This window comes from Pavona decussata, unplaced genomic scaffold, assembly GCF_977016875.1.
Source record: "Pavona decussata unplaced genomic scaffold, jaPavDecu1.1 SCAFFOLD_329, whole genome shotgun sequence".
NCBI lineage: Eukaryota > Metazoa > Cnidaria > Anthozoa > Scleractinia > Agariciidae > Pavona > Pavona decussata.
Genome location: NW_028145717.1, coordinates 1,177,075 through 1,200,897, shown reverse-complemented (window position 1 = coordinate 1,200,897; position 23,823 = coordinate 1,177,075). Strand labels below are relative to the sequence as shown.

Here is a 23,823-nt window from a genome sequence, read left to right as displayed (position 1 = left end):
TGTACCAAATGGAAATAACACCAACTTTTGGACTCTCAGCTGGACAAAGAATTTGAACTACATATTTCAATACTTGATGTTCGGGGAATCCCCTGTTGTTCATATTTTTTGTTTATGTAATTGTAAAAATTCAGAGACAAATCTTGCCAATTAGTTGATATTTGTTTGACAGAGCGCAAAAACCGCTGGGCATGCGCAATAGATTCCGGCCTTCTTCCCGCCATTCGATTTTCAAAATGGCGGACGACGAATCAAAATAATACAGGTCATTCGAAAGGCCGTTACGCCGCTGTCCTCGTTCCCAGAACTTCAGAATTCTACATTATAGTCCGCCATCTTCCGAGCAAGCTGTGGAGGATTTCGTGAAAACATCGGTTTAATATTTGTAGTTCTAAACCACCGACATTTGTGGCCAATTTAGAGGACTTAACGCATCTATCTTGTTCAAAGCAAGCACGGATTTTTGCATTTCTTAAGGTCTACGCTCACTTTTTAAGGTCAGAAAAGAGAAATGTCACGGATAAACACCTTTCGTGCAACATATCAAATATGACTTTTTTTTCGTTTCTATGAAAATTTGCAAAAGGTTTTTGAAGTTGAAAGTTTGTTCTGATGCTCACAGAGGATAAGCGGAGGCTTCTTCTTTGCAAGTTTTTGGATTTTGTGAGTATTGAAGGCTGAACTTTGAGAACTTAATGTTTTTAGCAATGCGGCCACTTTTATTGTAAGCCTTATTTTTAACTGTAATATGCAAGTTTTCATGTATTTGTGTCCTTCGACGTTTAAAAATGCAATTTTTCGAGGTTTTGACTTTATTTGCCTTTTAACTTAATTTCTGGAGGCTTATTAAAGTGTGTTGACTATTTATCTGTGTACCGAGTGATTGCTCAAGTCACCGTTTTGCAGTCGTCATGGAGTTTCCGTTTGCGTAAAAAAAAAACAATAATCAATTAGTCATGCAATGTCTGAAGGCCCCAAGAACACTGAGAAAAAATGCGCAGACATCTGGCGCCAGTGATTGTTGGGTAAATTTGTCCATTGTTTCCAAGGAAAACGCACGAGCCTGTAGGTTTTTACACGAAGTTGTGTTGTGCAAAAAGCAATATGCGATACGACGTTCAGACTAACACTACTTCAACAAGTCGAATTGTTGTTATCCCTGTCGTAGTGGTGCCTGCAAAGGTACTCTTGTAAAATGCCCCCACCGGTTGTTTTCAGTTTTTGATTTTTTTGAAAGCCGCACTGGAACTCTCATCTGCGAGGAACATCTACACCTCGCAGATAGAAACGAGAGGATTTGTCAGCAGAGGAGATACATCCCTCCCAAAAAGGCATGAGAAATGGAATAAAACAAAGGGCTTTAATTTTCATAAGAAGGGTCTTCCCCTCACCCTTTCAGAATTACATTCTTCTAATAGGTGTAGGGGGAGACACCTCCTGGTCCCTCTTGAAGAGAAAAGGAAAAGAAAACCTAGTAACTCTTGATACCACAGAAAGTGGTTTTTCTTAACTGCTACAAAAGCAACTGGAAGGTAGGTGTTCAAAGTAAATATGGCCCACTTAAGTCACTACATGTTATGTCGCTTAACACCAAAGAAAGCAAAAAATAGTATGTGCAATGGGGAGAAAAAAGCAAATGTTCAAAGTTTCCTTGGTGTGAATCTTGTTCTTTGTTCTTACTTGGTCAATTGAGGCAGGCCTAGCTTGTTTAGTGTTTGAACCCCACACAAACACACACGCATTATTTTACTCTCTCCAGTATGAAAGTTCAGCATTATGTACACATGTATTTTTTTAACCCCTCCCCTCAAGGGGCTTTTCAGAGGTAACAATCTAGATACAACTATAAACTAAGAATGAACAAAAAATTATTTCCAAGGACTAAAATGTTACAAGATTTTAAAATGAAATTATTACTGGGAATAGCAATGGTTGTTATTCATGTGAAATATAAATGAAATATGTACTAATATGAAAAGGAGCAACCAATAACACCATTAAACACTGAAAGGATTGTTTCCTGACAGAAATTACTCATCACAACGCCTCTTTAATGGCACTTCAAATAAAGCAACAAGAAATGAACAGTGAATTGAAAGAGGAAAACACCATGCTTCAAAAGAAAATTAAAGGTAACCTATTTATTACTATCATGCCATGCTAATGGCACTAGTCAAACTGCCTATGAAGTGAAAAAATTAAGGCCATTAAATACGAAAAAGTGAGCAGTAAACATCACCCTTCAAATGAAATGGTCCTAATGGGATGATACACAGCCACCCTCCCAAAGTAATAATATTTCTATAGGTTACTTATCAAAACGGTCATCAAAAATAATAACACCTGATTCTGTTTAATGAAATAATGAGAAGAATGGATAACAACATTACCCCACAACATTTGACTGCTACCAGTAAAATGTAAAATTGTTACAAAGAAAAATTAACAGATTTGAAAGAAACATTTGCCTTTGAATATGGAAATAAAATATTGCTTTACATTTTGACATTTATTAAGGAGACACAACATTTAGCACCCTTGTGCAGCAGTTCCACATATCATCAGTCCAGCACTATTCACAAGGTGGACAACACCTCTACAGTCCAGATGAAATGAAGAAATTTTGCGAAAGCCATGCTCCTGAGCTTTTTGACGACATCTTCCACGCAATCTTTAATGAGGAAAAGGAAACACCAACAACGAAAAGGACAAGTCTGCAAAGGACACGGGTAGTTGCTATACTGCACAGCCTTAGCTTCTTTAGAAATCAGGTCTACACTGTCAGAATGAACCTGTAACAAATAACAATGATTATAAATAAAAGTAGAAGTAAACTTGTGATTTCTCACTGTAAATGATATAAGATTGCCGTGTACTTAACTATTAGTAAAGAGCAGGGTTTATTCTAGAGCGTGGCTTTGCAAGATTTTTGCAATTTGTTTCCTTTGTGTTTGTTTCTGCGTTCTTTTTCTGGGCTTTACTGGGCTGCTTCAGAATAGACTGTACAAAGAAGTTCAAATATCTTTTATGGGGCCCCTATTCTTGGGCCCTCTTTCTAGAAAAAAAGGTCCCCAAAAGAATTACAAAGGAGGGCCTTCATTGCAAAATTTCTAGAATAAACCCTGAAGAAGTTGCAAAAGGATGGAACACACCCAGCTTCTATACAAAAATTGTACTATTACCCATATCTCATTTACTGAATGGAAACTTCCAGTAATCCTGTTACTTATTGCATTCTGTTTGACACAACCAATAATAATTACTAATATTTTTCCATAGCATCCCATTTATACATGTAATTATTTATTATAGAAATTCTTCTATGAGGAGACAAACACCTTTCCTTATGATGGAGATACAAGTAGTCTGATTTTATTATCAATCTTGAATACAAAGAGAAAGCCTTAAACTAATTCCTTCACAGAGTAGATGTACAACTGTATGCCATTTTGATTTAATTGGTAGAAAAACTGTCCTATGCAAAAAGCAAATGGATTGCAGTTGAAATTTGGTGGGGCAAGTTATTCATCTTTGATGTCTGGTATGGTACTTGGGTACAGTTGCCATCCACATACAATAAACAACTACGAGAAATATTTAGCAAAAGCAAACATGAGTGATGTCAGAAAAAAGGTGCATCTGGCAATGAAGGTACAGGCTGTAGTAGCAAATTACTTGAACTCACCATTGTTCAAAATAAATAACTGAATTGAAATTAAACAACAATAAAGAACTGGACTATTTTAACTACTTTTTTCAAGTTCATAAAAACTAATGCCAAGAAACAACAACAACGACAACAACAAAAACTGGCATGAAACTTATGCAAAAAGCTCTAACCAGGAAAATTCTCAAGTGAACCCTGATGACACTAGTGGAAGAAGAGCACTCTCAAAACTACACTTTTCAACCCTGTGCTTAGGACTATTCAGTACATTTCCAAATTTCTTTCACCATAACAAGCCATGTTTCTTTAAGTCAGAGATATTCTTCAGTGTTGTAAGGTTTCAATTTTCCTGTTAAATTGTAGTTGCAGTTGCTGCTGGACTTTCAACGTGTAATAAAAATAGACACAAAATAATGATTCAGGAAATAAAAATATAATATTGAACCATCTTTAAATTCCTTCAAGCAGTCACATGCTAGGTCTAAGAATGGACACTTTATAAAAACCTCAAAAGGAAAAACTTCTCATGGAATGCTGGTGAACCTACTTGATGAGATAAGTTGCTTTAATTTCTTTTTCTACACAACATTCTTTCGTGGTGGGAACTTTGACACCTGGCTGAAGTCAATGCTGAAAGCATCAATGATATTCATCAACTTTCGGCGCAGAAACTATGACAAAGCAACACATGCCAACTGAGTGACCTTCTGTTCCATATTTCCCAAAACAATGACCTTGGTGAGAGGATCCAACAGGTTCTGCAGATTTTTAAGGAGAAAAAAGTGGAAATTTTTCATTCAGTATTACGGCGGTAAGACGGAATTCTTATACCTTCTAATGCTAATATTTATTTGACTGTCAAAGATTTGCCTCATTATGATTTTAATAAAGTGAGAGTGAAAAAAACAGGACAACCAATGAATATTACATTTTTATACTTTAAACTCTCTTAGCTAAGTTTAAGAGCAGGTTGCATGTACTTGGGTTGTGATGATGTATCTGACAATATAAGCCACTGCAAACAGTATTTAGAATTTGCCTACCACTATCATTTAAAATACTGTTAACTACATGTATGCCTCCCAGTTCTGCAGGGTAGTTGATCAGTCATGTATATTTTGGCAAAATACATTCTTTCTCGCATAGTTGTGTACCCATCTGGGCTCTGCCAAGACTCATTTCTACAATTGCACATGCACTTAGGGCAAGGCATTTTGACGCAGACTTAAACACACGGTTTTTGCCAACCTACCTGAGAGGCAGTGGAAATCAAATATTACAGAGCTCTCACTGAAGTCAGCAAAATACCTGTTTGACCTCTTTACTGAAGTATGGAACACCCTTGACAAACAGTTAAGGTCCCACGAGGAAATTGCAAATTTCAGGTGTGCACTATTCTCGTGCAGATGAAGTTGACAGTGCAGTATGAAGAACAGGAACATGCTTAAATTTCCAGTTTGTTCAGTTTACTTGTGCAATAGTATTTTTTGGTAAAAAGAAGAAACTTGGAAATGTTTTTACACTAGCCCCCCCCCCCCCCCCCCGCAAAAAAAAAAAAAAAACAAAACAAAACAAAAAAACAAGATGGTCTTGATCATGATGAACCAGACAGGAATCCTCATTTTAATTTGTAACTATGTAGGTTACCTGGAGAACACAAGAGAGCATTTTGTAAGGTGGATGCAGAACATGATAGCTCATGTTTAACTTACCTTTTCTTCCAGCCATATTACTTCCCAGCACTGGATGTTACATTAGATCAGCGTTCACTGTCTATGGGATATTCCTTCCTTGGCAGTGAACCAGACAGATGTTCCTTCCTTGGCAGTGAACGCAGAAGCCTTCGGCCACCGTTCACGCGGTTCATCCACAACCAGTTGGGGCTGCCGTAAGGCAAGTTTATCTCTGTGACCAGGATGGTTGTGGGAAGATTTGCAAATCATTTGGAGGACTCACTCTCCACAAAAACAAAATGCACAACGGCAAGAAAAATAATTGAGCTTGCAGATTTTACACCGTCGTGCCGTCCCGCGTGGTCTCTTGTGCGAAGAATACGTAGCAAAATAAAAAGGTCTTGTCATCCACGTTTCCCTGAAACGGGTCTTACTGATATTACGAATAACAGTTCTGCCCTGATGTGTTCTGCATCTTTCCAAGAGCACAAGTTCACCCTGTTTATGATCAAAATGTGAAGTCAATCGTCGAATCGTCGATCGGTCGACCGATTTCTAATTCTGTTACTCCTGTGAGCAGCCTTGATCAGAAAAGTAACGCGCTTTACGTCATTATTTATTGACCAATCAGCGGTTTTTGCGCTCTGTCTATTTGTTTTGTAATTAGGGAAGTGGTCAAAACTACTGTATTCGAACAGGGCCCACCAAACCACAAAATAGATGGTGGCCTCTGCCTGCACCCCCGTCCCTCAACCTCAAAAGATGGTGTCTTTATTGCATAGCCTCCCCTCTATCCAGCAGTAAAAAATGCCAGTGAGATTCAAACCACACTCTTCGTATTTATCTAGCAATGTTGACTCTTGCTAGCTGAATATTTGTGTCAACTCAAATTTTGAAGCCAATAAAATTTTGTTAGTAATGTTCACGAGATAGGTGGTGTCTTTGATAACCACCCTACCCCAGACAAGGTGGGTCCTCTTCGAACGAACTTATTATGACCAGTTCCCTTATTGTATGTGGAAATTAGTTAACATTTAATCTTAATATCAACAATTTAACTAGAAAGATGGCACCTATTGTGTCTGTACTGCAATATGAATACTGTTAGGTTAAGACAGTGTCAGCCTTGTCAATATCTGCTTACACATTATTAACCTTTGTTCTGAATTTGTTTAATAATATGTTGTTGTAGCCTATGTGTAGCCATATCCACCCCCTAAAAAGAAAAGGAAGGATGTTCCCTCCTGCCATTTCTCCCTGGGATTGGGTGTAGCTATGCATAAGCTTAAGTTGGAGTTGTAAGGATCTTTTAGTAATGTTGCTGAACGAGGGGTGTGTTTTTTGGGAGAATTCAAAAACGGATTTGTGATCTCAGATCATTTGCATCATGGTGCATCAAAGGAACCGACGAATCCTTGTCCAGAGTGGATTCGTTGGTACCTTTGATGCACCATGATCAGAATGATCTGAGATCACAAATCCGTTTTTGAATTCTCCCAAGAAAACGCACCCTAGTTTATTTCAAATTTTTTATTGTAGCAAGTGAACAAATAAGTTCAAGTTTGAAGTCTAAGTCAAAGACTCTGCAATACTAACTCCGTGAGGGTTTTCCTGACAACAGTTCCTTCTCCCACATCACAAGAGTAAATTGGATCAGGAGTGTTTTTAAACTGAGCTTCGTTGTCCTTCATCAGTTCAATTTGAGCCCTGACCAAATCCCGATCAATGTTCACAGTATACTTCTCACAATAATTGTGTAACACAAAACATGCATAAATAATTGTTGGAAGAGCCTCAAGTTTGAAGTCCATTTTTGTAGTGAGTATGGACCATCTTGCCTTAAGTCGCCCAAAAGCACATTCGATCTGGTTTCTGGCAGAACGCAACATGTTGTTGAAAATGACTTGTTCATTACTGGTGCATGCATCATGCTCTTTCATGCAGAAAGGGAGCAATGGATATGCTGGATCACCAATGAGGTAATTAGGTATTTTGACAGTTCCTGGGACTGGAGTTTGAAATGTACTTGGCAACTTATTGCTTCTTAATTTGGCATGGATGGAAGAATTGGCAAAAACGTTTGCATCATGCACACTTCCTGGCCACCTGCATTCAACATCCATAAATGAACCTTTGAGGTCGCACACAGCCTGTACACTTAGTGAAAAGAATTGTTTGTAGCAGAAAAAATCTTGTGAGTTCTCTGAAGGGCATTCAATTGGAATATGCGTACCATCAATGCAACCAAAAGCTTGTGTCATACCAAATGTTGCTTCAAATTCTGCTACTTTCACCCTCATGCTTTCTTCATCTTTTGGGAGATGGAGATATTTTGGGCCAAGATAGTTTGAAATAGCCTGACAAACCTCACTTACAGCAGCTGATGCAGTGTTGACTGCTATTCCAAAACTATTAGCTCAAAGAGAGCCAGTGTCTTTTAAAAAGTACAATGTAACTGCTACCTTTTTTTCCGCACTCAGTGCCCTGTGGTTAGGTGACTTTGGGTTTGGTGAAATGTAAGGCCTCAGTTCAGATACTAGGTTCAAAAAGCATGCCCTCGACATCCGGAAGTTTTCTTTCCAACATTCTTCAGGTGCTACTCCTGTCCAGATGTTTTTCCACCACAAGTCCGTTCGACCAGGTCTATGCCAACAGCTTCGCTTTCTTCGGTTTAAATATCTCTGCTTCCTTCGCTTCAAATTTTGGATAAGATATCTTTGCTCTCGCAACAAAGCGGCCTGGATTGCAACATTGAGCCTTGTCTGCTGTATTTTCCACAGCAAAAGAATGCCATTCAGCTGTAGCAATACAGCAACGATAGCAGACAACGCTACGACGGGCACAAACGTTATCACTGTACGTGGCGCCACCTTTGTTTAACGTTTTGATTTTCGCGCGCAAACTCGTTCCCAGGATCTTTAGGTTGCCCGGGTATTTTGGGGGCCTTTTGGACATTTTTCATCTCGGTAACCGGGATTAAATTTCCCATATAAACAGAAGACAAAATTCGTCCCGCCTTCCGGGCCAGCCCAGTTACCGGGCTCATATGAAGAGGCCCTTGGTTTCCTGTACTGCTTTTCGCCTGCTCCTATATCCGAAATCGGAGGTTGACTTAAAAAAGCGAAATGCTGACAACAGAGCCTTCTGTTGATATTTTTAATGAAACTGCCGACAAACTTCGCAAGAGCGTCTTGCATGTGTCAACGAATTTTTTCCTATCCGAGTAAATTGACCTTTGAGGTCAAACTTAAGCGTTGGATACAGGAATGGCAAGTTTCCTAAATTCACACTATTAACCCGATCAGCAGAGGTATTTTTAATGGTAAATTGTTTCATGTGATCTTTTAATTCAAGCTGAAATGGAACATTTCTCATCTACAATCGGCGAATGAAAACAATACTAATTAGTGAAACTCATTACTTATGCATATTCAGGTGAAATTTTCTTCAATTTCGAAGGTCTCATGTAAAGTGAATAACGAAAAACCCATTACAGTTTTTACATATGTTTAAGTACAATTCTTTATCTCCTCACAGCATAAACGACAGAGCAATTCATCATTGGGCACAGTCAAACAGTTTGATTACGACTTAGAATTATAACTATATTTTTTGCTATTTTGAAAAATACGCATCTTTAACGGCAATTGTTTCCACTTTAAGCTGTTGGCAAGAAAACATTCTCAATTAATATGAAATGTGAAGCACTTCCCAAATCAGAAAATTAGTGCTAATATATCAGTCAATCCGCTCTCCCCGTTTGCACAGTAGTTTTGTTTAGAAGACTACTAATTTGGCTTTCAAGTCTGGCAATTCTGAGGCCACCGACGGTAAAATAATTTTTTCCGTTTTTCTTAAAATTAAAGCGGATTTTCGAGAAACAAACCATATCACTATCATTGACTTCGTATTACCCACCTACGCATCAAATATGAGCGAAAAACATCACTGTGGCCGCTAAAATTCGATTTTGCTCGATTTTTTCTGGCCTTTGCTCTTAAGCCTAAACTCTATTTTTTGAGTGGAATAATTCAGCTCAGAGATTATTACTAGGTTGCGTCATAAAGCAGAGAGAAAATAAATCATAAATCAGAGAGAATTTTAAATCGGATGTAACAGGTATTTTACAATCAAGTTGTAGTATTGAATAATTTTGAATCCAACACTTGCATTTTATCAGCAAAGAAAGATATATTCGCTCGAACTAGGAGTTGTTAGCATACCTCAGTGAACGACCATCAAGTAAAGCCTGGTTCCCATATGATCTTAAGGGACTGCGATCGGTCTGCGTCACGTTGCAGATATATGGTAACATTTATCCCCGGCGTCTGCGGCGGTCTGCGAAACACGGTCGGGGCGATCGGAAAAGTAGAATCTAGTTCTACAAACTATAAAGTACATGAACCAGTGGGCTTCCGTTGCTGTTAAAGTTAGCTGAAATTACCTTATCCGCTAAAGCGCGTAACTAGGTTAATTGTTACTGCCAAAAACAAGCAGTTTTCAACAGCTTTCTCAAAAAATTTATTGATTCAGGGAGATCAAGAGATATGTTATGAGTTAACCAAAGTACATCGATAGATCTTATTGTGTTGATCTGGACGAGCGAAAAAAAAATGCACACTTTTACTGATTTTGGACGCCGCCGGAAGGCCAAAATAGCGTTTATCGAACTTTCGTCGATTAAAAAAAAAAAAAAAAACTAAAGCGCTTCTTCTTAAATCCGAGGAATATGTGTTAAATTTCTATGAGACAATTTTTGTCGTTTTTCCATATCCAAAAGTTCTAAGAAACGGGCCCATAGTGTCCCTATACAATGAAACCTTTAGATGGGTCAGTCATTATAGCTAAAACCTGAATCTTTCAGTTTGCTTCTCTGGCGCTAATTAAATTTCTAAACAAAAGTTCATTACACCGAAGGAGTATGTACAATCTTGAACAGAGGTCTCTAGGTGGTTGCATTGTTTTAATCCTCCCTTCCCCCTCCACCAATCCTCTACAATTTTCAAAGGGTTCACTTGTGCAAATGCACTGCGGGTTTTTATAATTATTCTATGCCAGTGCTCCAACGATTAATGACCACCTTGTTGTTAGCCTTGAATCAATCCCTAACTGAAGCACCAGTTGTGAGCAATGAGACCCGTCTTTGATTGGAAGCTTTTCGTTAACTAGTGGTACTGGGTGATTCTTTGTGACAACTGGGAATGGTTAGCGGGTTGGATTTTTAATCGGTTGATTGAAGGATCAGTGGTTCGAGGCTAAGCTGATCTCTATATTGTTGCGTAGTTTTGTCAGAGAGTAGTCTTAAGTCTGCATTGTCTCACTATCTTCCTTAGTGTATAAGTGAGTACGAGCATGTAGGTGGGTTGGAGTACTAGTCCTAGGTGGATTGGAGTACTAGTCCTAGTCGTTTCATACTAAGGTGATCAGGTTAATCTCCGACCCGCTGTGTGGGCCACTTAGGCCTGAAGTGCGACTTTACCTTTAAAACTCCATGCAGTAATCATTAGAGGCATGTGTCAATTTTTTGTTTTCTAATTTCTTTATTTTTTGTTAGTTTCCAGTTGTGGTTATCGATATGATTCGAAAGCTTTCCTGTTTTCACTGGTAAACAAGCCAGGATGGGCGCCGGTAAAACTGACTCAAACAGGATATTATAGTTCTCGCAGGGCTCATTCCACACACAGCTGCTCCTCTTATGGACCTACTTTCGGGCGGGGACATGATATTTACGTATCTGACTATGCATCATCAAATACAGCTTCATTAACGTACCTTGGCTGGACCTACAGTGCCCCTAGTGGGTACAGCTATAGCAGCACCTTCGCACAAACTTTCCTGGCGGGAGGAAGTAGCTATTACTTCCAACCGGATGAAGTAGAAACTTTCTACGAAACAAGTTAACATATTCAAACTGGCGTTGAGGTTTAAACCCCAGCTTACAATCTATCAATATTACAGATATGAATTATTTTGTTTCTTTACTTAAAGGCTGTAAGCTGAAACACAAAAATCTTTTTCTAGAACTCAAGTAGTAAAATGATATGTCTTTACAAGAACATTTTATAAACATATAATTTCATGGCAGGAACCATTCCTACCCTGTGAAATACTGACCTTAAGTAAGGTCAAGTTAAGTAAAAGAGAATTTGTTCTGTGGATAGGCATTACTTGTTTTATTTTAGTTTTTTGTTTTAACTTTGATTTGATGTTTGTTATCGGAAGAGGGGGGGGGGGGGGGGGGGGGAAGGGGTTACTTTGTGAAATTTTGTCAATCTCGAGTTATCTATCGTGGATTGCTAGCCTCCCCTTCCCAAACGGATTTTAAAAGTAATTTATGTCACGCAGTAGTGTGACCAGCCCTTAGTTAGCTCCTTATACCTGGTTTAAGAAATAATGCTGATAATCAAAGAATTTGCAACTGAAGATAGGGGATGCACTTGAAAACAAAATGGGACAGAAATATTCAAAGCACTGTTCTCAGTAAGGCGATAGGGTAACACGTAACAGGTAGTACGGGACGACAAAGAAACTCTAGAATTGCACAGAGCGCCTAATGCTGTGTTAGATAAGTATTTCAAACATTGTTCAGACACGTGTTTGGTCTTACAATTGAAGCGACAGCTATTACACTGCGCCTGACTTTCTCACACACTCGATGGAGTTAATTTATTACGTCAAGTAATGTTTCCACGATCTATCTCCAGCATCGCACTAAAGTAAGGCTAAAATGCAAGAGTAGCTTTCCAGCTGAGAGTTAAACAGCTTTTCTTCACCTAAACAGCTAGGGCCTTTTTCAAGTGTATTCATTCGGCTAAACGCCATTTGCATTTGACTAACGTAATGGTTTAAGTCAATTTGTGTAATCTGACAACGTTAATTATTGCAGTCGATCTCCAACAATCTCAGATCTCTTCACACTAAGTGAAAAGCGATTATTTAAAGTTCCATCGGCATTGCAGATTACATGCTCCTAAAAGATAACTTCACTTGTAGCCGTTGAGGTGCAATGACATAGATTACATTAAGGAACACTACAATGGGTGGCCTAAATGTTACTGTTACACAAATTCAAGCGTAAAAATAGCCACATATCCATGTAATTTACACTCTAGCTGTTATTTTTAAGTTGAATTCAGACTCCGCGACTAATCCCGCAGGAGTCTGGCTGGCGCCAGAAATCCCGTTTATATGGTCTAGTAGTCACAGAAATATTACTGATGATAGGTTCACGGTCAATGAATAGCTTTCTTTCTCTGGCGATCAGTGGTAGTTAAGTGTGAACACTCCTAAAAAACTTTAAAACAATACCATGATGCAATGGAAGGGAATCATACTATTCTTTTTTATGGTTTGAAGTTGTTGATTGACTTCTATCTAGGATCCATTTGTTTTAGATATATGGATCAAATCGTAAAAGTCTTTAAGTGATCCTCTCTTGGAAAGAAGTAATTGCCTTTAGTAATTAAGGAGATAAGGGGTTTTTAAGGCATTATGGAGTAGATTCTTAAGGACAAAGTTAGCATTTATTGTAATCGTGAATCAGTTGAATGTCGACCATAAGATTAAACATTAGTTTATAGGTTAGAGAACTTAATCTTATAACCATAAGCAACACTATTATACCTTTTATCATCGCAATGCAATATTCGGTTAAGTTGATTTGATTGTCTTGTATGATGGCATCAGCACAATTCTGTTGCGTCAAAAACTGATTTCCTTAAATTATCTTTAAATAGTTTTACGAGAAGCTAACTAGTAGAGCCGGCAAATAAAAAAAAAAAACGATTTGGTAAAGATTCTCCCTACTGAAAAGAACTTAATTAAATAATAAAAAAGAATTCTTCAAAATATCAGAGTTTTATGAATTTTACTTAAAAGAAATCCGGCTTCAATTACAGTTGAGTTTACCAATTTTAAGACTTTTGAAGTAATATATTAAACGCGTGGAAGAGTGTTTCATCAGATATTCAAACACTGAGAAGTAGGTTGAAAAAACGAGGCGCAGCCGAGTTTTTTTAAACGACTTCAAGGTGTTTGGATATCTGATGAAACACACTTTCGAGTGTTTGATATGGCTTCTCAAATGATCAATAATTCTTGGAGAAATTCAAGGCTAAAGTTGGCAAAATTTTATGGTAATTAGGATCAGATATCCAAACCACGGTCATGGTAGTGATTTTCTTTGTTTTCTCTTGATGAATTATTAATGAGTTTGAGAACCTGTAATCATGTAGTGACTTTACTGTTGTATAAGGTAATCGCTGGGAACAATTTTCGAACTGAATTTAATATTTAATTGAAGTTGTTGAAAATTTAGCTAATTTTTCTGTTGGCCACAGAAAAGCAACGGGATAATTAAGTCATGTTTCCGGTTTAATTATCATAATCAAAACTGATCATTGATGATCTTCTTTTGGTGTTGGGTATTTTATAAATTTCATATATATATTTTTTTAACGCGACATCGTAAACGTGTGAAGATATAAAATAAAGATAAGAGTTACCTGTACAATGTTTATGCGTAATTGTCGTCCAAAATGAAATTCAGTGAAGTGATCCACAACACTATTGTACTAATACTGATTCATGGGCTGAACTATCCTGCCGTTATTTTACTTCTATCACCACTGGGAGAGCCGTGAAATCACCACGGAGTTCTCGCCTCACCCCTCCCCCTCTGTAGTTTGACACTTCGACGGACTTCTCACCTCACCCCCTCCTCCCTCTGTAGTTTGAAATTTGGACGGAACTCACGCCTCACCCCTCCCCCTTCTGTATTTTGACATTTCGACGGACTTCTCGCCTCAGCCCCTCCCCCCTCTTCCTCTCCACCTTCCCTCTCTCATTCAAGTGAAGAATGTAAGGAACAGACGCTCTGTAGAAGATATGCTGGTTGCCTTATTTTCCAATTATTTACTCTGCTAACTTTTCTGCATCCCAATGTGACAAGTCCCCCTCAGCACTCCACCGTCACCTTCCCCACTCCATCCCTTTCCTATTCCCGCTAGAGCAAAGACACGATATTGCCATTTTCGGACTGATGTTTTCTGGTTCTTTCCTACTTGGAAAATATTTATCACTATCCACAAATCGGGCTGCCACTACAACAACATGAATTCATACTGTACCCGCAGCGATTTTACACCCATTCAATAAGAACGATTCAACAGACGGGTAAAACACCTCCTGTTTCCATGGCAGGAGCAGAACCTTTAAAATTTGCTTTCCATGTGTTGTGGTCTGCTCTCCATCTCCGGTATTCCTCACTGTTCTTGTCTAAATGTTCATGTAGCTCACACTTCTTACATGACTAGCTAAGGGCCTTCCCCTTCCCTGTATCAAGAAGAGATGGCAGTTACACAGGTGGTATGTACCTAATAAAAACCGCGAAAATTGCGAGTGTTGGTCAAAAATGTTTAAATTGAATATGAAATCTTTCGAGCTTTGTTTTCATTTCTAAAGGGGTTTTTGTCCCAATATCGTGTCTTGAAAAGCAATGTAAAAGAAAGTTATATCATTTCGTTACCATGGAAACAGGTTTGTTTGTTTGGGTGTTGTTTGGTTACTTTTCGGGTCGGGAATCCGGCAAAATATTCGAATTTACGCCTGAATTTCCAGCCTTTTTCTCCTTTTAGAGACTGGGGTCCAAAGTGAGCTTCTGACCTCATTATGGTGACATTTGAGTAAATCGCCGCCATTTGGTGTTTGAATCTCTGCTGTCATAATGCGAAAAGCTATAGTCGTTTCTCATAGACGAAAGAAACGAAAAGTTTACGGGAATAGTTCACAAATTGCAGGAAATACAACTACAAAGGCTGTGTAGATGGAGGAAACGGTTCTGCTTCGCTTGAAGATGAAGATAACTCGTTTAATACTCAAGCTGATGATAAAATAAAGGAATCGAAACGTTGTCTGCATCTAACCGAAAGCTAAATGAGGAGAAAGAAGAAAAGAATCTAGTGAGAGCACTGATCCATTGATTACAGGGTTCAGGCTCTTTGACATGGTAGTTCTGTGTGATGTACTCTCAGAGTTGAGGTGTCATGAATGTTGGTGAGTTGAATCTATTGTTTATGGATAGAAATAGAAAAGGATGCTCCCCAAGTTTTACTTTTTTGTGTGAGAACTGTGGCTGGAAACTTTCATTTTACATCTGTAAGCAACAAGGAAAGAGCATCGAGGTGAACAGACGCATTGTTCAATCAATCAATCAATCAATCAATCAATCAATCAATCAATCAATCAATCAATCAATCAATCAGTCAGTCAGTCAGTCAATCAATCAATCAATCAATCAATCAATCAACTTTATTTATCCACTGTAGAAATTAAAGCTAGAAAGCTTATGAGGCCGTGCAAAAAAAAAAGAAAAAGATAAAATACAAAACTACCATCATTATCATTATAAAATATGTCACTAATTTACATACTACAATATTATAAGTAAATGAAATAGCATCGGGGTATTTACATCACAAGATCATAACATTCAAAATTTCCTAAATCTCGCTCTACCTCTTGTTTATGCATCAGTCAATTGAAACCCCGGCCCCGCGACCCCTGGGACATAGACCCTTATCACTCGGCGGCCATGTTGAGTCTCGGGAGAATAAAAAAGCCTTGTTTTTGCAAGGTAGGCCTTGCACTGAATTCGCGTATGGACGAAGCTTGCCGTGCAAAAACAAAGCTTTTCATTCCCCCAAGATTCAACATAGCCGCCGAGTGATAAGGGTCTGTTGGCCCGGTGTTGAAACACCACTAATGTCCACACCCCCGGGATTAAGTATACTGTTAAAAGCCCCGCGTAGCTGGGCATCCGTAACTTCTTTCAGAACCAAATACAACAAAAATCAGTTCAGGTTTGTTGGTAAAAATCGACATTGGAACGGACGTAACGTTTCGGGTTGTATAAGATTTTTCATTAAAATTATTAAATTGTCAGCAAATTGTAGATTTTGATTTAGTATGAACCTGCACAGGTGATTTAGCACATATAACGAGCTCACTTCTCACCTCTGTGATTCAAGTTGTCTTGGTGTCGCTCGTCCTGTGTATCCAGTCTTCTCTCATAACGACACAAACCCGTCGCTGTTATCCCCGCTGCTGGTGACGCGCGCTGTTAAAGCCCCGCTTGACGGCCTCGATGAAACACACATTTTGTTAATTTCCCCGCCTCACGGAGCCTAGTCGTTTTTAAATGAGCGTTAAATCTTCGCTATATCCCGGGGGTCGGGGAGCCGGGATTTCAATCCACCGTACGGAAAAAGATGGCGGCTGCACAATTTACCACAATACTTTGCAAACCTAACAACCAATAGGCACAAAAGTTGCCATTTATTTTTTTGCGAAATTTGTTGCTTTACTAACAATATTTTGAATACTAGGTTTGAAATTTTTAAAAAAATTTTCTGTGCTTTTTTATGAACCCTTTTTAGGGTTTTCGTACGCTAAGAATTATGGGTAAATGTACCAGTCACGATCTTTTTTCATGCGGTGGATTGACTGATGGAAAGGAGCATGCTGGATCCAAAAAAATTTGCACTGTGATGAACATGCCTCCACCTTCTGCTGCAAAAAAAATAATGCAAAGATTTCAAGCGTGATCACCACTTGTTGCGGTCCATTGCAAAAGAAAGGATGCGTATAGCAGCTGAGGAAGTTAGAGCTCTGGAGAGGCTAAATGACTCTAATGGAACTGAACCTGTGAATTGTGGTGTTTCTTGCGATGGGACATGGCAGAAACGGGGCTTTTCATCAAGGACTGGCTGTGTAACTGCCAGGGAACGGGTGCTTGATGTAGTGCCCTTAGTAAGGAATGTAAGCAGGGTGAGCCAGATGAACATTGAGACAAGAACACTGAGAAATACCGTAGATGGAGAGCAGACCACAACACCTGCGAAGCAAATTTTATAGGTTATTTCTTTTATATAAACATATTTTATTGTCGAAATTTGCCATGAGAGAAAAAAAAACTCATCGAGAGGGCTCACTTCGAAATAACGTTGAATTGAAAATTTACTCTTGTCTAAATTCCCTGGTCATAAAACACCCGTGCGCAAAAACAAATGAACCAAAAAAAAAAAAAAAACACGAAAATTGCAAACGTGGGCTCACTGGAGGCCGCACAGTTTATTAATCGACTAACTGACTCACAATAAACATACAAGGTGACACTTGGACAGAACCAACGAGCATCCACAGGTTGAAAAAACCTCACCGTGCTCGTTGCGGTAACAGAGAGGAAAAAACCCCAGCCCCATGGATGGTGCTGTCCGACCTGATGGGCTCGGGCTCAACCAACGACCATGTCTTTTAAAAAGTCTATCACTAATGCCCGCATTGGCGGCAGCGGTGGCTCCTCCTGCCCTGAGACTGTGAAGACTGATAGAGGAAACATATGTTATGTCCTTAAAAGCGTCTTTAACAATCTCCCGGGCTCTGCTGTAGTTCAAGCCTTGGCACCGGACCTTGAAGGAGGATCTAGAAGACGATAAAGCTCTAAACCACGGCAAATCCTGACCAAGATCAATTTTCGCGGCAGCAATGTATTGTTCCAACGCCTTAACGGGGCAAGTGTCTTGATTCGACCGCGCGATTGCAACCCACGCCCCGTAACGAAATTGGTCCGTCTTGGACGATTCTAAAAATATAGACACATAAGAAGGAAAAAAATTGATGTCACAAGTTCTAATGGAGCATAACTCACTGAAACGAAAAAACCCAGCATAACCCAAGAGACATAAGGCTACCGTCCTCAAATCTGACAAAGAGGGAGACTTATCTGAAATCTTGGAAGTTACAAGCGCCTTCAACATTTCGCTGGTAATGGGCTCTTTCTTTGCCTTCGGGAATTGTTTGGGACGCACTATCCATGGAAGAAACAATAGGATGATCAGAGACCTTCGGCAGACCAGCCAAGCGTTGGGCCCAATCAATACTGTAGACAGCATTAAGAACAGGAGAAGGAGAATTGGCTTCAGAAATCAGGCACTGCAAGTAGGCCGCAACATGAAACGAATTGGCAGGGATGTGGCAAAGACAGTAATACGAAGCCCAAAGCTTCCAGCGCTTAAAGCCAGCCAAATGAGTACGAATGGTGCCTTCCGCTATCGAAGCAAGCACTGTTTTCTGGACGCGGCTGATCAATGGCTGCAGATGAGTAGGGAATGAGGCAGAGAATTCGCACCACATCTCTGACTGGAATACATCTGAAAAAGGAAAAAAGAGAAAAGAACAACAACAACAACAACAACAACAACAACAACAAGTTCAAGGAAAAAACACTCAAAATAACCTCTCCACAAAAAACAGTAACTTCCAGGTAAAAATCACCCTCATAAAAACACTCAGGCACATATGACCCATGCCACGCGGGAGTGAAAGCAAGCACCCCTAAAAAACCCTCAGGGCAAAAAGGCCCCAGGTACAAATGAACCCACTTGAACGAAAAAATCAACCTAGAATATCTCGGGCACAGATGATCCCACTAGGGTGAAAAAATCACCCCTAAACATTACGGGCACAGATGGTCCCATAGGAGTGACAAAATCACCCCTAAATATCTTGGGCACAGATGGTCCCATTCGAGTGAAAAAATCACCCCTAAAAATATCTTGGGCACAGATGGTCCCATTCGAGTGAAAAAATCACCCCTTAAAATATCTTGGGCACAGATGGTCCCATTCGAGTGAAAAGATCACCCCTAAATATCTTGGGCACAGATGGTCCCATTCGAGTGAAAAAATCACCCCTAAAAATATCTTGGGCACGGATGGTCCCATTCGAGTGAAAAAATCACCCCTAAATATCTTGGGCACAGATGGTCCCATTGGAGTGAAAAAATCACCCCTAAATATCTTGGGCACAGATGGTCCCAATCGAGTGAAAAAATCACCCCTAAATAACATGGGCACAGATGGTCCCATTCGAGTGTAAATCGCACCTAAAAGTTCTGGGCACAGATGGTTCCAAAATACAGACGGGCGTCCTGAACACCAAGAGGATGAATTTGCATACAAACACTCCTAATAAACTCTCCCGAGAGTCCCTTGATAGTTCATACCGACGGGAGAATATTTTCCCGCTAACTTTAAAAAACCGCGGAAAAATTCGATTAAAAAATAACTAGTCAAAGCGACAGCAAAACAAACAAAAAGCAGCATTAAGCAATGCTAACAGGTGGAAAATACACATCTAGGTACTTTAGGTACTTACACGTCTAGGAACCTTTTTAAAGGTTCTGCTCCTTCCATGGAAACTGAAAGTGTTGAGCATATTTTCAGGCGATCTGTGGAACTGCATAATTTGCAGTATACAGAATATTAAGCTTGGTTTACACGAACGACGCAAGGATAAGCGTAATCACAAACGTAAGCACAAAGATGTTTACACGTGCGATAAGCATAAGCATAAAATGACATACGCAAGCGCAGAAGCATAAAAATGGTGCACAATCCCGCGGCCGGACTGCCTTTGGGCGCGAGATTTGATTCCAACATGGTGACCTGTTTTTCAGTTTCCTTTCCTTGCGCTTGCAATTTGCTTATCCTTGCGTCGTTGCGTCGTATGTGTAACCCGTATGTTTGAGTCACACCGGTTTACACCTAGGTTTCTTGTGCTTCTGCTTGTGCTTATGCTGATGGTTGCGTCGTACGTGAAAACCAGGCTTTATGGAGAGGGTGATAGCAAGTTTTAACAGAGATCAAAATGTGTATCAAGTTTCTGGAATTACTGTTGAAACAAAAAGCGCATTGGTCATGTGCAGAAAATGGTGGACACAGCGCTTCGAAAGTTGAAGCACGAAAACCCAGGCATGGGAGGAAGGGGGAACTAACTGATAGAACAGTTGACAAGCTTCAAAATTATCATGGAATTACTGTTCGGGCAAATGTGGGGAATTTGGCTTGAGTGAAAAGAAGCCATCCATGCCAGTCTCATCCACTGTGCTTCCCGCGAGTCCCTCCCCACTTGTAGCACAAGTCGGTGCAAGTACCAAGATAAAGCGAACATGACAAGTCCCTATAAAGATGGACCTGGACTTCCCTTGCAAGTTAGACTGAGTGATGACACCTTGCTGGAAAAGTGTTTGCATGGGAAAACCCAAAACCGGAACAAGACTTTGAAAAAATAAATAAATAAATAAAAAAAAACAAGGCTTTGAACGGTATGGTACCGAAACGCATCGCTAAGGAAGTGTATGTTGGGCGAGAAATTCTTGAAATGGGTCTATATGCTGCTGCTGCACGCTTCAACATTAGCACTTCTGCTGTTTTGAAGCTATTTTAAAATACTCTAGGCATTCCCCCAGGAAAACGTACAGAAAACGGACTCAGGCAACATGATAAGGCGACTGTTCACCTGGCACAGACGAAGAGCCAAGAAAACTGAAAAAAAAAGAGAAGAAAAGTACACTCAACTCTCGCCTTGCGGACACCTCGCTATTACGCACACCCCGATAATACGGGCAACAGCTAAATCCCCGGCAGAAATAAACTACAGACGTTTGACTGAAATAATGCGTGGTTCAATTCTACCTGTTACCATCCCCCCCCGGGCACACCCCCGGGCATTTGTGTATTTGACGTCCTATTCCCCACCCCCGTGCACACAGAAAGAGACAATTCCCCAGCCCCGGGACTCATGACATGGACTAAAAATAAATTGCTTCGTTTTGATGATTTATTTCGTTATTTAAAATAATCCGGGAATCTGAAAAATCCTAAACTTTAAGAACAATTAACTCCCTTCCGAAGTAAAGCGAATATTATAGAACTTGACACACACACACACTAATACACCAGGAGGGGAGTTTCAACCAAACTGCCTCGAAAATTGAAATGTATCTCTACAAAACAACTCTTAAATTCTTAGAAACAATATGGAATAACGTCTTTTGTATTTTCAGTGCAAATAAATTGCTTTTCTACAAGAGGATCAAAACGTTTAACTCAGTATATTTACAACATTAAAACTGCGCCTGAAACAAGCTGAAGCGGGTGAATTTCATTAAAACAAAACCATTATTAATTTTTCTTCTGGAGGAAATCCTTTCCTCTTTTATCTTTTGAACTTAATTACTTTTTGTTTTCTTTCATCAGGTCTACGTCAGCTCTCTGACTGCAAATTGACGAAATGTGAAAAACGAAAAACGTGGCCTTATCCGCGTGGTTCCAGTAGCCGCCATTGTGTCACCCCATAAGTCCTTGCGCGAGTAGTTATTTCGATTTGTCCCGTTCCCCTACCCCCGGGCAAGACCGCTTGAGGAAATTCCCGACCCCCGGGCCAGACGGGCTGGGTTTTCCCGGGGGTGTGCCCGGGGGGGGGGGGGATGGTAACAGGTAGAATTGAACCACGCATAAATTCCCGCTGTTACGGTCTCTCGCTACAGTCAACTCTCACCTTGTGGACACGTCGTTATTACACACACCTCGCTATTACGGACAGCCGCTAAATCCCCGGCAAAAATAAACTTCAGACGTTTGACTGAAAAAAATTCCCGCTATTTTGGTCTCTCACTATTAAGGACACTAACTCGCGATCCCGAGAGTGTCCCATTACGAAATCGCGCCCTTTAAAAACACGTCGCCCGATAAAAGTGGGGTACCATGATGCTTTGCGAGCATTACAAAGCGTGCCGCTGGTGGCGGTATCTTTTGCCTCGCAGCATGAATCCTCAAGAGTGTTCATTTATTTGTTTGCATAAGAAGAAGGAGTTTACGTATGGAAACGGTAGCAGCGCCCTTTGAAAGGAACGTATTAAAGTTCTAACATCGAACGTGGTTGATTTGGGATCCTTTAAATCAAAAGTTTTGCTTGGATTCGCAGTATATTGCCGTAAAAACACGCTTTGCTGATTGAAAATTACATTTGCTTGATTCCGCCGTGCCGCTCGATTATGCAAATTACTTTCAATTCACTGGAGACAGTGATTATCTGTTTTCCTCCCTTTTTATCCCAATGATAGCATACATAACGCCCATTCTTATTGGGAACTGTCGTTTGTCATCGAATAACCTAAACATCAGCGCTTCCTTGATAGCGCAGGGCAATTTTTATTTATTTTAGTTTAGTCACGCAACTTCTGCTGATAAACTTTGCCTTTCGTTCTTTTGTGTTGCGTTATTTTTCTATTGGGTTTCAATGAATAGATGCGTCCCGCGAATTGTCACTTTAACAATACCATACACAAAAGACTGCTGTGATTGACGTCCAAAATGAAGCTTATTTGCATTTTACGAGCGTCGTGTTTCAATGGGCGCGATTTCGTAATGGCAATAAAGGAAGTTGACTATACTGAGGGGCCTAAGAAAAAGCAAAGATATAGCAAAGACAAAAGGGAGGAGAAAGAGGGTGTGAACCATGCTTTTGGACGATTTTAGACTTGTTTAATCACATATTCTGTATTAACATTCTTGTTGAAGTAAAACTATTAAATCTTTTTTCTCAAAAGTTAGAACTTTGCACAACTGCCAAAACTGTTACATTTATCTTTGTGGAAATTCAATGGATTTGTCTCATTTTTTTTTTCAGTTGAACTTGTGTATATATTTGTGCATACGTTTAATTTTGTTAAAAATTTAAAGAGGTACAAATTTTGTAGAGACGACAACCTGCAGGAGGTCCAAACATACCATAGCAATATGATTGGTTAACAAGTAGCAAAATAAACTTGCCTTTTGGTGTAGATTTTAGTTGTATAAATTCCATTTTGTTAAAATGCTTGTGAAAAAAGTACAATTTTTGAGGTCTGTATTTCTCGTGACTTTCCAGCGTGACCCAGGGAATTTTTTTTTCGTATAGCGAGTCACTAATGTGAACTTCCACGAAACAGGGAAAGGAAATATTTCGGGTTAGGCCTCAATTACTCATAATACGTGTAAGTCCTTCAGGGCCAGGAAATTTGAAATAAGGATTTAAGTACAGTCTGTTGAACAACGAAACTGGGTCCAGGTACGACAAAAAGCAAAATATTATGAACAGCCTCAATTAAGTATGTGCTGACACTTAAACCGGAGAACAGGGATTGAAGCGAGAACCGGTAACAGATGACAGGGATGTCAACAAAAAGAACACGGATGCTTTATTTCACATCTCCAGACTTCTCTGCCTGTTTCAGCAGTATTTTCTTTCAGCGAACCACTGCGAGGCAATAATTAACCGCAGTTCAGTGTAACAACATCAATTTCCGCAACGATTTTGCGCAGATTTAACAACAACCTTTCCCTAAAAAGGGTAACACGTCTGCCTTTTCATGTCACACGAAAAGTAAACAAATTTAATCAACAGCTATGCTTTTCCGGTTACATATGAAATCTATTTTATCGAAACTCAAAAAACGTCCAATGCAATTCTCAACACACTAAGTTTATTTAAGAAATATTTGATTAATTTCAGAAACGCGCCTTCCCTGCCCAGACTGCGAGCAGTCGTACTTTTTTCCTTAGATCGATCGGTAGCGCAAAGTGACGGTAAATTTTGTACAAA

General features: G+C 39.6%; 1 protein-coding gene and 2 pseudogenes across 1 annotated transcript in view; all 3 read left to right on the top strand.

Moving 5' to 3' along the window:
* The window catches only part of LOC146453607 (uncharacterized), a 36,165-nt gene extending 24,825 nt beyond the window's left edge, over nucleotides 1-11,340 (top strand). The window contains exon 17 of the mRNA XM_085096422.1: nucleotides 10,895-11,340. Within this exon, the coding sequence (XP_084952548.1) occupies nucleotides 10,895-11,241 (347 nt within the window). The 3' untranslated portion in view covers nucleotides 11,242-11,340. The remainder of the gene's footprint in view (nucleotides 1-10,894) is intronic.
* Nucleotides 2,514-4,032, top strand: LOC146453608 (uncharacterized; annotated as a pseudogene).
* A 5,637-nt stretch (nucleotides 11,341-16,977) lies between the features above and the next one.
* Nucleotides 16,978-20,625, top strand: LOC146453606 (uncharacterized; annotated as a pseudogene).
* Nucleotides 20,626-23,823: the final 3,198 nt, after the last annotated feature.